Source organism: Lacerta agilis, chromosome 11, assembly GCF_009819535.1.
Source record: "Lacerta agilis isolate rLacAgi1 chromosome 11, rLacAgi1.pri, whole genome shotgun sequence".
Lineage (NCBI taxonomy): Eukaryota > Metazoa > Chordata > Lepidosauria > Squamata > Lacertidae > Lacerta > Lacerta agilis.
Window position 1 is genome coordinate 57,057,287 of NC_046322.1, and position 16,678 is coordinate 57,073,964.

Below are 16,678 nucleotides of genomic sequence, written 5' to 3' on the forward strand. Positions count from 1 at the left end.
CTGCTGCACTTAGCAACCCAGCCATGGCATCCTGCTCTAGTTGCAGCCTCCAGACTAGCCTCAAAGGCAGGTCCACATAGAGGGCTTTATAAAGTATTTCAGTTCAGGCATGGTCAGAGCTGCCCCATCTAAAGCTGGTGAAAGGTGTTCCGAGTCACTTCAGGCCCCAGTGGTGACTTTGGAATGAAAAGCGCCCCTAGATTAAGTACTTGTTCCTTCAACCCTGTCTAGAACAAGCAAATTACCCAGTTCTCAGACCCAGGAACCCACCACCACCCACGAGGTCTTTGTCTTAACAGGATCCAACCTCATTCAGTTCACCACTGCGTTAAACATAAGAATAGCCTGGTCCAGAATTTACATGACCACTCCTGACATACCCAACTGCATTTTAGGTTACATCAGCATACTTCCAAATTTTCATGTATGGAAAAAACCTGATTGCAACAAGTTAAAGAACCCAAAATGAAACTCATATATATATCTCTCTCACACACACACACCTTCTGAGCTTCACAATCAAGTTCAGCGATTACTACAGCCCAGGTCGCGGGAAGCCAAGCCCAGCTGACCAGGTCCAAGTCAACCTTGCCTTTGGTATAAGGCAGGAAGGGAGAACACAAGTTCAGGAAATGTGGCCTCAAAAGGAGAAGCATCACTGAAATCAGAACTAGTATCTCTATGGTTTTTTTAAACCTGCAATAAAATCCCTATTTAGAAAAAAGAAAAAAGAAAGCTTACATGAGAACTTCTTTTGTGGTGTGTAAGCATGGGGTGTTTTCACACATCAGGTAACCACAGACAAGGAGAGGCTTTTGCGCGACGAGATACACAAAACACACTCAGAGTATTCATGCCTTCAGTGCTAAAGCAACTACTGAAAAACAAGAATGAAATGAAGGAAGGAAGGCTCCATTTTGTTCATCATCAGAGCCCTTCAGACTAACACACAATCGCCATAGGGGACCTTGAAATGAATCAAGTATTTCCAAACACATGTCAGAAATCATTTTAGAACCTGAAAAGACTTCATTTTAGCAGGCAGCACTTCCATGATTTTGAGTTACTTATTTCATCTATTTTTATCCATCCCTTTCATCCTAGGATGTCAGGGCAGCCTACAAATTAATAAAAATGCAAGAAACCTAACAGACAAACAAGAACAAATAAGAAACATACCTAAAATAAATGAAAGAACCATCATAGAAACCATCTTCTGGGACCAACTCAATGCTTTACAAACAACAAACACTAATGCCAGAAGGAACTTGGAAAGGCCTGGCAGGTGCCAAAATGTCCTGGGGTAGTGGGTGGCACTGTGGTCCAAACCACCGAACCTCTTGGGCTTGCCAATCAGAAAGAGCTCCCGTTGCTCTGTCCCAGCTCCAACCTAGCAGTTCAAAAGCATACCAATGCGAGTACATAAATAGGTACTGCTGCGGCGGGAAGATAAACGGTGTTTCCATGCACTCTGGCACTCATCACGGTGTCCCGTTTCACCATAAGCGGTTTGGTCATGCTGGCCACGTGACCCAGAAAGCTCTCTGCGGACAAACGCCATCTCTCTTGGCCTGAAGCAAGATGAGCACCGCAACCCCATAATCACCTTTGACTGGACTTAACCGCCCAGGGGTCCTTTACCTTATCTCCTAGGGGAAATTCCACAACTGGGGCACCACGAACCAATCAGATAATGATCAAAGATGCACAACTTTGGAACACATGAGCAGTCAAATGGAAGCCTGAGAAAGTGCCTGGTTAACCTCCGCAGATTTTATCTACCACAGTCTACAATTCAGATCACATCTGGCTACTTTTGCATTATGAAGATGAGTATTGTTAGTCATATTCTACCTACTTCCTAAAATCTCTCAAAATGTCAACACAGAAATGTAACCTTAGATATGGCTATGAGGAACAATCATAGAATCAGAGTTGGAAGGGACCCCAAGCGTCATCTAGTCCAACCCCCTGCAATGCAGGAATCTCAGCTAAAGCACCCATGACAGATGGCCACCCAACCTCTGCTTCAAAACCTCCAAGGAAGGAGAGTCCACCACCTCTCCTGGGAGTCTGTTCCACTTTCGAACAGCTCTTACTGTCAGAAGCTTTTTCTGAATGTTTCGTCAGAATCTCCTTTCTTGTAACTTGAAGCTATTGGTCTGAGTCCTGCCCTCCAGAGCAGAAGAAAACAAGCATGCTCCCTCTTCCATGTGACAGTCCTTAAGATATTTGAAGATGGCTATCATATCTCCTCCCAGTCTCCTCTTTTCCAGGCTAAACATACCCAGCTCCTTCAAGCGCTCCTCATCAGGCTTAGTTTCCAGTCTTTTACCATTAACAGTCAGAGCCAAAAACTGAAAGCAGTCCATGCTATAAATATTTGAATTATCAAGTGAATGATAAGCTAAAGACGTTCCAAAATAGTTTAAGTTAGTAGGAATAAATGTGTAAATATTTGGAGTCTATAAAGGAAAATAAAGTAAACTTCCTACATTTATTTTCAGTGATACATCAAACCCCACACAAAAGGACTACAAAAGGACAAGTTGAGTTTGGGTTGAATGCAAGCACATTCTATTTGGAACAGACTAATTGAAATGAATGACCATGACATTACATAACCCCTCGTGGTGCAGCAATAAAACTGTTAGCACATTTGCAAAGCTAAGCAGGGTCCAGTATGGTTTCCTGTTGGATGGGGGACTAGTGTGTGCTAAGATTCCTGCATTGCAGCTGGTTGGATTAAATGACCCTCAGAGTTCCTTCCAGTTCCAGAATTCAAATTCTATAAAGAGGGAAATGTACACATGCATACTTTCAAAAAACAAAAATGTCCTGCTCACCAAGTTAAATAGCATGCAGTATGTTTTCTTTACCAAAAATTTCACAGGCAGGCACTGCTGAAGGGCAGATAAAACTGTATTGTGATCCACAAATCCCTAGTTGGCCACCCTGCTCTGGAATATGACCAGCTGCTTTGGCAAAACCACTCTGGATATTAACCTGGAGGATTCTGCAAATGAAATTAGAAAAAGGAAATAGTCGGGGGGGGGAGCTTAACTGTTCAGAAATATTAGATGAGAATGTATTTTCTTTTTATTGGTTAAAAATCACAACATGGGACACCTGCTAAACAAAAATCAAAATGTTCCTTAATATGGCTTTTCTAGCTGTTGATGATAAATGTAGCATCCAAATCCAAAGACTTATTTCACAGTAGAATAAATGTTTAGAAGAATGGTGCTCACCAATTGTTGCAACAGTGCAATATAATAATATGATGTTATGCCAGCCTCATGGGCTGTTACTCGCAGGCAGCAACGCTGGCATAAATATTTAGGTCTTAACTTCAATGGACTGACAATTGGTCCAGTGTTTACACTCTTCAATTAAGAGGAATATTAGAGGCTTTGTTGATTAGAGGCTCACTATTACAAGCTGACCTATGTTTGCCAATTAGCATCAGACCTGCTGAGATCAGTTCTGCTTTGTAGTGCAAAAAGCATGGAATAAATGGCATGCAGTACACGTCACAGACATCAAATTTTTCAGAGAGCCAATAGCATAATGTGTAGCCAAACACTTTCTGAAGCAAATGGTGCACTCAGAACTATTAAGTTCCGTATGGGCGCTGAGCTCATGTAGTTACACAAACTCTTCTCTCTTACTTTTCAAGTCTGGAGTTTAATTGCACCAGAATAATTAGAACAAATCAAACTCAATTCAGCCCTAATATTTCTATTTATGAATACGCAGCAATTAATAAGAACATGGATAAACATGATGGAAAACTCACTTGTATCATCAAGAACACCCCACATAGCAATCACGTTTGACAGAGGTAAACATCATACTGCTGTTTCCAGATGTGCCTCTATTCACACTCTTGTGTGTTTACTATGGAAAATGCCTTGCGTGCAGCCTAGAAAGTAGCATGAGCCAACTTTTTACCAAATGGGCCCAATTGCTACTGGTACGCTGCTGCCAACATCAGGTTTTCCCCCCTCACAGTTTGTGGAGTGCAGATAAAAGAGCTAAATCTTTAGACATCTGGATTGTGGATGTTTAAGGGTGTGGCCATGTTAATCCACGCCGTATGTTTTTGCTTTGCAAAATGTCAATGTAACTGGATCAAGGCAAAATAGGTATCCCATTCACCATGCACACCTGTGGGGCAATGCAACGTTATATAAGCAGTCTTTTTTTGCTATTATTTATTTATTATTTCTCAATTATATGAAAATCTAATTATACAAATGATCCCGTTCTTTGCAGGCAGTGCAGGTAAATGAGGCTTATGCTAAACTGAGTGATACAGCTTAGAAATTAGTGCCTTTCAAAAAAAGGGGGGGGACAAATTGGTATTTAGAGCATATCGACCTCAATCCAGCTATCCCAAGAGTAACTGATCCCTTTCCTCCTACAGCAATGAAAGATACCATGGAACCACTAAGGCCCCTGCAACTGAGGTCCTGCAACAGCAAACCTCATTTTATTAAAGACGTACATTTCATTTTCATTTCATTCCCAAGTGTATGGCTCTGTTTACAAGAATCTCCTCCTGCTGACAAACCCTTGCTTCCCCCGTCGTCCCATGTCCAAAGAGCTGTGGCCATAGGAGGGCTCTGTGATCCAAATGTCACACACAGGAGACTTCCGGCGGCGACGCAATCGCCGGGTGGTCGAGGGCTGCTTCGGGTCCGAAGCGCCCTGTCCATCCCGGGGGTCAGGAGCCCCGCTACCGCAAAGCGGGGCTCCGGTTGGGGTGCGGGAAGAGCGTCCCGCACCCTGGGCTCCCCGGCAGCGCCCGCGGAGGCTCCGAACCCTTCCCTCGCTCCCCCTGTAAAGGGGGAGTGGGGGTGAAGGGACAACCGGAGCCGGGCTTCGGGGACATGCCCCAACCGGGATGCAAATGCGGCGACAGAGCCCGCGGTGAGCGTCTAAGTTCTACCTGTGAAGAATGGAGCTAAAGGAACCCGGTGGTCGTGAGTAAAGAATTTGAGTGAAATCGTGCTTTTGGGACGATCCGGGGGGAAGGAGAAGGGCAGCCTGCCTCTCTCCCTTCGAGCTCAAGAATCTAACCAATCTGAGTGATTACTGCTACAGAACTGGCTATAATGTATTTAAAATTGACACATGAGACTGGCAAACTTTTCTTTCGGGAAGCTAACTAGAGGAAAATATCTCCATTTAAAGTTGCGGTATTTGCGCTCCAGCTCAGGAAAATGGCGACGAACAAAGAGGGGAGTAGAAATATGACACCCACTTCCTCCTCCTCTGCCAGTATGTTGGGCTTCGTCCTTGAACTGGTATTGAACTCTGGACTAACGGATGAACAGAGACTCACTGCCTTGAAGGTGGAACTGCTTTGTAGAAAAGTCAAAGTCTTGTGTGGGGGTCTGAAATGGAACCAATTGCCCACAGAGGAGGCTTTTAAAACTTTTGACACTTTGGAAGAATGCCTTGCCAAGGAGCTGAGAGGGTTGATGAGTGAGCTACTTCGGAGAAGAAATTCGCTTTCTGGGGGTGGCAGCCCCAAGGCGACGTCAAGATTTCTTATATCCAGTCCCCGAGGTGTGAGCTCGGGGGCCAGGGACAGAGAATTAAGGTATTTACAAGAAGAAAAGGAATGTTACAAAGAACCGAAGAAGCTGAGAGATGATGAGATGGATACCTCTGAACTCGTGGCAAGGAGAGGTTTGGACTGTGCCTGGATCTGTGGACGTTTGGAGAGGGAAGCTACATGGAAGTTTAGTGTTGAAGCCACCAGGAGAAGAATAATGGACAGAGGGGGTGTGGGGTGAAGCATTAAGTAAAACTTAAGGTAGCCTGATATGGTAAACTGAAATCGGAGGGTGAATACTGTCAACAATTTTCTGTTATATTTTTTATTTGAACATGAAAGGAGATATTTCAAGTTATCATGTTATTAGCAGCAATCTTAAGGATAGAAGAGATAGATTTGATCGAATGAGCTGTGAAGATCTGTGAGGTGGAGTATAAGTAAAGTAAATTTAAGTGGATTAAGTTTATGGAATAAGAGGATTGAGACCAAGATGTAGAGATGTATTTTTAGTAAAATGTTGAAGATATAATTGATTGTAATTATACAACTGAATTTAATTTCTTTTTTCTTTTTTAGGAGAAATGGTTATAAAATAGATTAAGGATATAAACTCGAAGGTGAAAAGGCAGGGGAAGTCAATAGTCAAGATATGGAAATAGAAATTTTTTTTTTTCTAGAAAGATGCAATAAGAAAACTTGACACTGTTTGTATTTGTTTTATGTGTTTTGCATTTGTTTAATTGTAGGTGTGGGTGTGGGTATATGTTGTTATAGAAAAATGCCAATAAATTCTTATTAAAAAAAAAAAATGTCACACACAGGAAGGTGTGGTACAAAATGAGCTATTTTGGCTTAATCAGTTTCTCAGTACATGCTGAATAATCTTAAACTAAGACATATGAAGTCTGGCCTTCATACTGATTTGTAAACACACATTTTATATTTTAAAATTTGATGGAAAATCTCAAGGTTAGAACCTTAACACTATGAGACACCACAATTTTTTACATTTTCACTTCCAGTCTATCTGATGTTAAACCTCCCGGTTCTTCTGCCAGCTCCTACTACATTGCTGGTATCTCAATTAAATCTTTCCTACTGTCTATAAATGGAGAGAAAACTCAAGAGGTGCAATTCTAGCGGGTTCCTCAGCTATCCTCCGGAACAGAGGGCAGCAACTCTCCACCTACGGATCGATATAGCACATATACATTGTGCAACCTTATGCAATCCAAAAACATTTCAGGTAATCAGAAAGATAAACAGAGAGAAATGTCATTTAAACAATTACACTCCTTTTTATTAATTTCCACAGATCACCGAGTTGTGTGTTCAGAATGTAGAGAGAGATACGCTCGTCCCAACAGAGAGGACCCTTGAGCGTGTGCGAGTTCTGATCCACACATGACATTCCTCTGCAGATGGGATCTGAACACTGAGCTGTTCTCAACACTTAGATGAATAAGGAAGCCTGTACAGAGTATAAGTGGAAGCAGCCACTACTTGCAAGAAGCTTGTCATTGGTGCTGCTCACCTGCTCAGGTAGACACACTCTGCCACTCAAGACAACAGGCCACCAAGGGTGGCTGGGAACAGCTCCAGTTTGCTTGTCAGACAGACGCACAGAATGTGGTGGCAGATCTCTCTTTTTTCCCCTCTAGGAAAAAGAGGGAAATGTGCATACCTGAGGATGGGGTGGTGAGCAGCCCTGATCCAGCACCAAGACAATGGCATCTGGCGCTGGCTTTACACTACGGGTGGGTCAGGGGTTGACGGGAGCCCTGAGCAACCCAATGACCCTTCATTACATGAGAGAATATACCAGCAGTTCTCAACAATATAAGCATTCTGTGGCCCCAGAGATGAAAAACAAGTCAAAATCCAGCTCTAAATTAAACAAATGGATTTCCATCTTTGGTCTTTTACCAAAGTAATTTACTGAAGCACCAGCAGTAAGCAGACTCAAGGCTAGGATGTCATACGAACCATATATCAACCCAGTCGGCAATAAATCTGCTCCTCCCCTCCAAGCTCTATGCTACTTTCTTAAATAGCTCACTATAAAGCCCCAACCTAATTAAAAACAGCTTCCTCTGCAAGAGCTGCCTTGATTTCACTTATTTACACATTAACTGCAGCCTCTGTTTGGCCAATCCAGCCTTATTCCCTGTACTATGCGGGGCCTTTTATCTGCCCTGGACAGCATTTTCTCCAGCAGATGAAGTAGATGCCGATTGATTTGCTGTCGAGCATGGTAAATTAATAGCAACAAATTGCTGAGGGCCCCATCTCACTGCACCACCATGCTTCGGCAGTTTTGCTTTATTTGCTCCATGATGGGCAGCAGTCAGGCCTCTTCAAGTCAATTTCTTCTTAACAACCTGCAATACTTTTCAATGGTGAAAATAGAGCTGTTCCTTGTAAGTCAGAAATCAATATCCTATTGCCCTTAGAAAATGCTAAACAAGCAGTATTGGCAATCCACTTGGTACCAGAGGGTATCAGATATAATGCAAATCCATACCGCTTCCCTCCTTTGTAGTTATTACAGTTTGCTAAAAGGTTCCTAATGCCATTTATCATCATTTACCATCGACTACTGCAGCTACGATTATGATATCCTATCAGCTGGCCAGAGCCCTTTCATTTCTACTCAATTAATATTTTAGAAGCACTCAAATGGTTGTTGCCCAAGACTTGTAATAAAATTTACATGGATTGCAGTGAAAGGGAGGAAGGGAAGAGGGGAGTACAGTGGCGGTTCTTAAAACGCACGCACGAAAACAAATCATGCCATTCATGTTCCTGTGTCCAGCTCCAAGGTCTGATTCTCCTGGAAATATCCATAGGAAAAAGAATCAGTTTATCTGAGAATGCTTTCAACTAGGAAGAGCTTTGCTGAAAAACAAAAGGACTACTGTAATCTCAACTCAGAGGGGGGAAAACACGCAGAGAATGATATCTGCCTCCTATTTAACTTCCCACTGGTACTATTCATAACTGCCTTATCTGCAGCCAAGGGCTAATTCTTATTTTAATAGTGAATATTGGAGTAAAAGCACTTCAATTCCCGGTTGACTAAAACGATGAGATTATTACACCCTATCATTATCAACTAATTAAAATAACAAAAATACAATCGAAAGAGTCAGAGCAATAGCACATCCATGTGTTTTTGAATTTATGCAGAAGTGGTAGTGTCTGCGTGTGCTTTTAAGAAGGTTTGGCCCATTAAAAAAAATCCAAACATTTTTCAGGACACTAATTCCTTTAACAGGACAATTGCATGCATGCTTGATTGGAAATAAATCCTATTGAATACAAGGCAACTTTATTCTTAGTAATATTCAGGATCATGGCCTTATCAGTAGCATCTTGCCACAGAGAGCAATGCTTACATTTTTTTTCACATCCCAAGGCAAAAACAAAAGGGGGGGGGCGCGAACACCAGATTTTAATCTGGCATCTCCCAACACACTATTGATTTTAGCAGAGATTGCAAAACAACAAACAACAACAACAATTGGGCTTCTGTGCCACACGCCAGGGTTGTTGGTGGGGTTGGGTGCCTGTTTTTTTAATAAACCTAAATAATTCAGAAAACTAATTCTATCAGTCTAATGCTATTTACTCAGTTACCAAAATCTAAATTAATTATGTTCTCAAACATAATTGTTAAAAATTGGCAACATTATGCAGGCTTAATTAAGATTAAATCCAATTTGCTAAATGTACTTTAATTGGTACTAATTACATTAGCTTTCCTTTCAGAATGACAAATTCCCCATAGGTTTCACTTTAATAGTCTTCTATCAAAATCAACACAGGATGACTGATGATCAGCCTTGCGAAAGGGGAGGAGAAAGAAGGGGGGGACCTCGCCCCATCCTCTTCGCCCCCACCCTCAAGGCGCACACACACACACAGCGCCAAGCCAGCTACGCGCATTTATCCCTTTATCAATTTGCTAAATCACAGAGTCATGACTCCATCACAGCCATCATTTTCTGTTCCAATGAAAAATTTCTCTAAAAATAAATACTTGGTGGCTGGGAGCAGCCAAGAAGAACAGACGTTTTAACAGAAAAATACACAAAGGTTTCAAATACCAGGGCCACCAATTACTAGGGTACTTCCAGGGACTCCAGGGAGCCCTACTTTTGAACCCGCCGAGACACAAATCTAATAAGCGAATAAGCCTAACCTGATCTTGAGAACTAGGCCCAATTATGCCGCAGGGCAACTTCGCTGCATTATTGCCTGCTTTCCATTACAAGGGCATCCAGCAACTACATCTGGAAAAGGAGCTGGGAGAAACCAAGGCTGTCTGCCTAGGAAAACAAATAAAGATAGATAGGCCTCTCTGCTTTTTTTCTTTTTTGGGGGGGGGAGAGAAATGGAGGAGGGGCGGGAATAAAGGAAATATAATAAGTAGGTGGCTTGCAGAGCTGTCTGTATTCCATAATGTGATAAACTGCCCTCAGGATTTTTGTATGATTGAATAGAAGAGCAAAACCCACAAATAATCCCCAAAGCAGATCACTGTGCCTCAGTTGGGTAAAATTTGGGCGGTGGGGGGAGGGCAGGACAAAGAGACGGAGGTCTGAAGGCTTTGTCCCCTTCGAAGAAGGTGGTTTTAAGTAAGGGGGGGGGGTCTTTCAATATTCCCATAATGTCAGATGGGGAACTTTACTGGGCGGATTTGCAGGCGGGTAGAGAAATAGTACGATCAACATTACCAAGCCCACATATTACACGGCAGAGAAACAAGAGATAAGACAATAAGATTCTCCAGAATGATAATTCTGCGAAGAACTTTCTTTGTTGTATTTCATTAGAGTCGGCAGCATGTGATAAAAAGTATTAAAAGAAGTGTTTTCTGCAAAGGTGGAGTGTTGGCACTACCAATCTGAACAGAAATGACAGCAATGGAAAAATGATACTCTAATTAAACTCAATCCTTCAAAATCAGCACATTTTCAAATTAAATAAAAAATTTACTCAGAGCACCCTGCTGCAAGCAGTTTCCAATGTGAAATACTTGAAATAAAATTAAAGCCCACTTTTCTTTGTTTTAAACTGCGGTAGTACAATTAACAGACTTTATATCTAGGCTTTTCCACCTTCTGGGTTCCCCCTGCCCAGAAAAAAAAGATTACATACATACATTAAATTATTCTCAATGTGTTCCTGAACAAACGGCTAATGGCTCTTTTGGTACACATACCAGAAACCACATAAGCTAATGCATGAGGATTTTGGTTACCAATTTTGTTTAGATACAAAAATACTCTATTGTCCTTAAAAAAGGTAGATGGATGAGTTTTTATATCAAATTCAAGACATAACCAAGTTTTTCTGACTTCAGATGGTTTTGAACAATTCCTCGTGATGGATGCCAACAATTCTTCCCAATAGCTCACAGCACTAATTAATTTTAATATTAACCATTAATCCTATGGATACTTGCACATCTGAATTGGCGCAATTAAAATGAACTGCATTGCAGGCAAAACCTGTTATGCCACAGAATAGGAAATTTAAGCCAGTAGACACTAGACAGTGTGTTGCTATTATGCCCAGTTTAGCAGGTTAACAATAGCGACAAACCCGTAGAAGTGTAAATAAAGGAACAAACTACAAAGCAGTTACCAAAATTCTGAAGTCCAATTTTCTCACATACTGTACAGAATTCGACACTTGATCAGAATTATGCTGCAGTGCTACCAGTGACCACCTTCCCATAACTTTCAGCAATACACAATTCTAAAAAAAAAACTTTGTTTAATCACACGCTTCACCACCAGGAAAGGTTAGCCTCATTGAGCGACTTACCTAAAAACAAAAATCCTCTTTACCACAGCAGACTTTTAACCTACCAGTCGTGGCCTAATTGCTGGTGTCTGCAACCAGGGCGGCACAGCTGTATAAGCTCATCCGCCGTGAAGAGTGTTTGGCACTGAAGCGCAGGATTTCCTGAGGTGGTCCACATAAAAGGACCCAGAGGCGTGCTTTCTCATTCCGCATCAACTTCCTTTTTTCAATCTACAGATCTCAAGAAGTTCAGCGACTTACACATCCAACAACTTTAAAAGGCAACTGGCCCCTTCACCATACGCAGACTGGTCTCAGGTCCGCCGCCCATCAGCTCATCTACAAGGCTTGAACTCAAGACAGCTCAAACCTAAAATTCTGATTTTGTTATCAACAGGTGACAGCTGGACTACTTGCAGGCAGAGATTATTCACACAACTGTTACCAAATCCAACAGCATTTATCCAACACAGGCATTTTAGGGAATGTCCGCAAAATATTAAGACCACCTACACCTGGCTGCATAGGCTCTTATGACACGTTCAAAGAATCAGAGTTTGTCCCAGTGAGCAAAAAAAACTACCAAAATCTTGTCTGCAATTGAATGATAGAAGTGCTGTAGTTTAAGTGGATTAAAAATCGAAAAATTAACAGTAGCTTTACAAAAAGAGGGAATGTGTTGCCTACCTGTTTATGCATTTCTATGTTCAACCCGTAGGACATTTCATAATACTAAGAAGAAAGAAGAAAATGAACTCATTTTAGAGTATGTAATCATACAAACACACACAATTTGCAATCTTTTGAAAGCATATGCAGCATAACGTAACTAAGCTGAATCTCCTCAAATCATACACATTCCTAATTTGTGTTAGTCTGCTTTTAATTCTACATTTGTTTAAACTACCACTCAAAAAAGGAGGGGGTGAAGGAAATCACACACATGCATACCAGAAAGGAAAAATGACAAATACAATTATTAAAGATCAGACAGAGCCCAAGTATACATTTTGTTCCACAGCACCAATTTAAGATGGTAAAATGCTGGAAATGCTAGAAAGCAGACAGGGTCATAAATCAGCAATGTAGAGGAGACTTTTCTTTCGATATTTTAAATTAAAAACATGAAATGACTACAAGCAAATATAGGCTTTGCAAAGAAATAAAACGGCAGAGCATTTCAGATTCAAAGCAGACACACAATTGTGTGCGTGGTTTAAAAAAGAAAAGAAAAAGAAAACCCTGTTTTCCTGTATTGCAGGATAGCTCGGCTTTGCCAGTTAGTACCATATGCACAAGGAACATCAGAACATGTGAAGGCCAGACTAGAAGCTTTGATGGATAGCTTTTGCTCTGGCTAGAAGGCAGCATATCTCAAGGTTATTGTCCTTAAAACAGAGTCACTCCATCACATAAAGAAAGCAATTATTTCCTCATATAAACAGATGAGCAGATAGAAAACAGCTCTTTGGGTGGCATCACAATCCATCAGAAAATTAGGTGTTCAGAGACTTCATCATATGCCAATCATTGCTGCAGGGAGTCCACAAATACATACTGGGGAGGGGGAGAGGTCCTTTCTAGAAAAACTCTGGTCACCAACGTCCTCAATTAAACATGCAGCCTTTAATTGGCAGCTCATAAGCAACAGGTTTAAGAACTAAGACTTTATTAGAGTGCTGGTTCTCTTTGTCGTGCTTCTTAAAATGTAAATATCCTTCTCTGAAAGGACAAATTTATTCTGCAAATCAATGGCAGGTGGAAGTATAGATTGGAAGCTTTTGTCTTGAAGGCTACATGCAAACTCAGATACGCCTCTGACCAGCTAATCATATTTTCATCAATATGTCAAAGGGTAAGGAATTCTTTATACTTAAAACACCAAAGAGTCTTCAAGGACCTTCTGCCATGCAGGACTCATTGGGCGCCGGAGTGAACACCCTCATTTCACACAAGAAAAGTCCAAGTGGATTGTTCCACTGAGCAGAAAAAATTATGTCAAAGCGCCCTAATAACAAGCAGGCGCAAAACCTTCAGGGCCAAGGTTTTTCCTAATGCAACCTTCATCACAACAGTGCCTCTTATCACTAGCTAGCTGACTGCCTCCAGCAACCTTCGCATGCCTCTCTGTTCGTATACCACCCTAATAGACATTTTGAATTCGTTATGCCGCTTGCTTACCATGACATAATGTCGCTGCATCTCTGTCTTTTCGCTGGCCAGTTTCTCACATTCTAGCTTTAAACTGTTCAAGAAAAGGAAAAAAAAAGAAACAGGTACACACACATCCATGAGTATTTAATAATGCCCCTTTGCATAGCCTCTCGATATATGAATGGTCCCTGCAGGATATCCTGTGTAATATATTAATAAGAAGCCAAACTCAAGTAGTTAGAGCGTATCTAGGATTTCCCTTGTCGGGTAAGATCCACTTGTCCTTTGCTCAAACCAAAATGCAGGAAAGTTTTCAGGCAAATGCATCTTGTGTGGGTGAGGTGGTGGTAGGGAAACAGGGTCAGAAAATGGAATTCTTAGGCAGGCGGCTTGACTGTCTTCGAAGGATAAATATCACCTGCTATTGTAGAATTCTTTCAAAAAGACCACTACTTAAGCTGCCTTTACGTGTGATCTCGCTTGCCCTTAAACGGGCAATATAACTCTGAGTAACCACTCAAGATAGAAAGGGTTGAAAGGTTTTAGGCTTTTAAAGGAAGCAGCACAACAGCATCTACAAGTTCTATTACAGCATCTATTACTTCTGAGCAATAAAGCCTTCTTTGCACTCCCCCCACCCCCCAACACACACACACACCCTTAAGGTTGCAACAATCTTGAGAGTTGTTTGTCAAGAAGAGTATAAAAGTACTTCTACCCTAAGGATAATGAGAGAACACTCCAGCTCCAATTCCATTCTATCAGCACCTGACATTGCACATTGTCACGCAAGATATGAAGGAGCGGGGTCAAAACATTTAATTTAAGCAAAGATGTGCCTGGGTGGGCGGGGGAGACATTTCAAATCCTGTTAGCTTACACCCCTAGAACTGGGGCCGCCGAATCCTTGCCCAGCAGCTTCAAAACCTCCTGATTCGCAAAAACACTTTGCTCCTGGTGCTTTGCCCAATCCGTAAGAGCACTTTTATTTGTGTTTTGTTTTTTAGATCTGCCAAGACTAACCTTTTAAAGGTGTGTTTCCTCCACCTGGATTAATTCAGAGGAACTTAAAAAAATAATAAGTACCTTTGATGAAGTGTTTATGAACATATTCGGGGATATGTTTAAAAGCACACTCCCTAGTATTTGAAAGCTGCCTCAGTCAAGTGGGAACAGCTCCTTGCCAAGATAAAGGAGATGAAATGACACCCTTCTATCAGGGCTGTGACCGGGGAATGCTTCGCTTTGTTTTGTTTGGCGGAGTGGTGGGGAAAGATGCCATCTCTTTGTAATGAAGGCAAGGGTATGATTTTTTATAAGAGGAAGAGAGAGACACATGTCCATGCCTGGAGGGGTAGTAGCGGGAGTGACAAGAGATAAGCAAACACAAGGATCGCGCGGAAAGTAAACATCATTACCTGTGGTACTGAGCCTGTAAAAACTGAAACTCCTCCTTAATCCGATCACAGGATTCGGAAATGGTGAATTTGAAGGGTTGAGCAGGCTGATGCGGTGCCTAGAAGCGGTCATCAGAATGAAATGTTTTAATTACTCCTCAGCCCAGCCTTGCCATTGGCGCACACAGCACATACAAACATGCCTGCCGAGGTCACCCATACATCAATAATGAAAAGAGCAATTAAAACTCACTCTGGGCGCGAGGGTGCGCGCGCACGGACACGCCGAGTGTTTTTGTCTCTCAATCGTGCCAGTCCTGCTCGCCTTGCGCCCCCACAAAGTAGAGCCCCCTCGTCCGCACCTCCATAAGCCTCGAATAGAGGCAGCGGCGGCTCTTCTCAGCCGGCTCATCTTCCCGCTCCTCCAGCATTATAACCAGCCAACAACAGCACCACCACCAAGGGCTTAAGGAAGGAGGAGGAGGAAGGGGGATATTGTGCTGCCCCACGGAGGGTCTTCATATCGGGGAAGTGAAGGAGTGGGGGCGGGGGGGAGGATGAAAGGGGGCAGAGGGCGGGGAAAGGGAATCGATCGCAAGGTACAAATGTGCAGCAGCTGAAACGCGCTGGGCAGCTAAAACGAATTAAGATGACGGCTCCTAGTCGGCTCCCTCTCCGCTTAATTTGCCCGTGACTCTTTCAAAGGCTAGCAAGCCGGAAAGTACTACGGAACCAACCAACCCCCCTGACACCGTAAAGCCTGGAAAGCCAAAGACAACAATAAGAAAATGGCTACAACTCAATTGTTTCACCCAACTCTCCCTCCCACCTCTTCGCCCTCTCCCTCCTCCCTCCCTCCCTCCCTCATTTGCCTTCTCCAAGCAGGAGGCAAAGCGGAGTGGGGGGGGGGATTTGTCTTTATTCTCGTCCCCAGACCTCGCTCTCTCTCTCTCTCTCTCTCTCTCTCCCACCCCCAACCCGGACCGAGCGCACAGTTCCGCCCCTCCCATTTGGTAAACAAGACTTTCGGGAGAGGGGGGGGGAGGAGGAGGTGGGTCGCCGCGGGTGGGGCGGTGGGAGATGCCGCTGGAACCCGAGCCTCGCCATCCAGCCGCAGCCCCCAGCCAGCCCTTCCACCCTCGGGCTCGCCGCTACTCACCGGGTGTCTGCTTTGAGGGTACATCTTGCTCAGATCGCGAATCATCCAAACCGATTTAGTGGGTGCTCTGGGCCAGGGAGAAAACTCGGTTCATTGATTTTAATTGCAGCGATGCAAAGGAGATGATGGAGGAGGAGGAGGAGGACGGGGCTGCCCGGCGCTCGCGCTTCTTCGAGGAGCGTCTCCTCCGGCTGCGGCCGCACCTTCCCACCCCTGGGACTCGAGAGGCGAACACACAAGAGGAGGAGGAGGCGGCGGCGGCGGCGAAGTCCCCGGCAGAAGGGGACCCGTGAAACATTCCACAGGGGGTGTCCCTGGCCCACGACCAGACGCGCCGGCGAGGCTGCGGCCAATGCCCGCCGCTCGCTCCCACGCCCAGGGCCCTAAGCGCAGTCCGAAGGTCCAGGTGCCTCGGCGCTCCCAAGCAAGTCCCTCTTGCGGTGTCCCAGCGGTCGGAAGGCTGTTCGTTCGCGGCCCGCCAGCGGCGCTGGCTCGGCTCCCTCCTCGCTCGCTCGATCGCTCGCTCTCTCCCCCGCGGTCCGAGGGTCGACGCTCCTTCTCCCTTTCACCGCGGCTGACCCGCCT

The 16,678-nt window shown here is 43.6% G+C and overlaps 1 protein-coding gene across 9 annotated transcripts in view; it reads right to left on the reverse strand.

The window, feature by feature from the left end:
* The window catches only part of TLE4 (TLE family member 4, transcriptional corepressor), a 138,574-nt gene extending 122,313 nt beyond the window's left edge, over positions 1-16,261 (reverse strand). For 6 of the 9 annotated variants that reach the window (XR_004427601.1, XR_004427600.1, XR_004427603.1 and 3 more), the window contains exons 1-4: positions 16,094-16,261; positions 14,956-15,053; positions 13,565-13,628; positions 12,071-12,115 (exon numbers count right to left, since the gene is read on the reverse strand). Coding sequence is in view for 1 of the 9 variants with exons in the window: in XM_033164826.1 (XP_033020717.1) it covers positions 12,071-12,115; positions 13,565-13,628; positions 14,956-15,053; positions 16,094-16,138 (252 nt within the window). In the remaining 8 variants the exon portion in view is untranslated. Of the gene's footprint in view, positions 1-12,070; positions 12,116-13,564; positions 13,629-14,955; positions 15,054-16,093 lie in introns of those variants that run through there. The other 3 variants (XR_004427605.1, XR_004427604.1, XR_004427599.1) reach the window with 2 other exon arrangements.
* Positions 16,262-16,678: the final 417 nt, after the last annotated feature.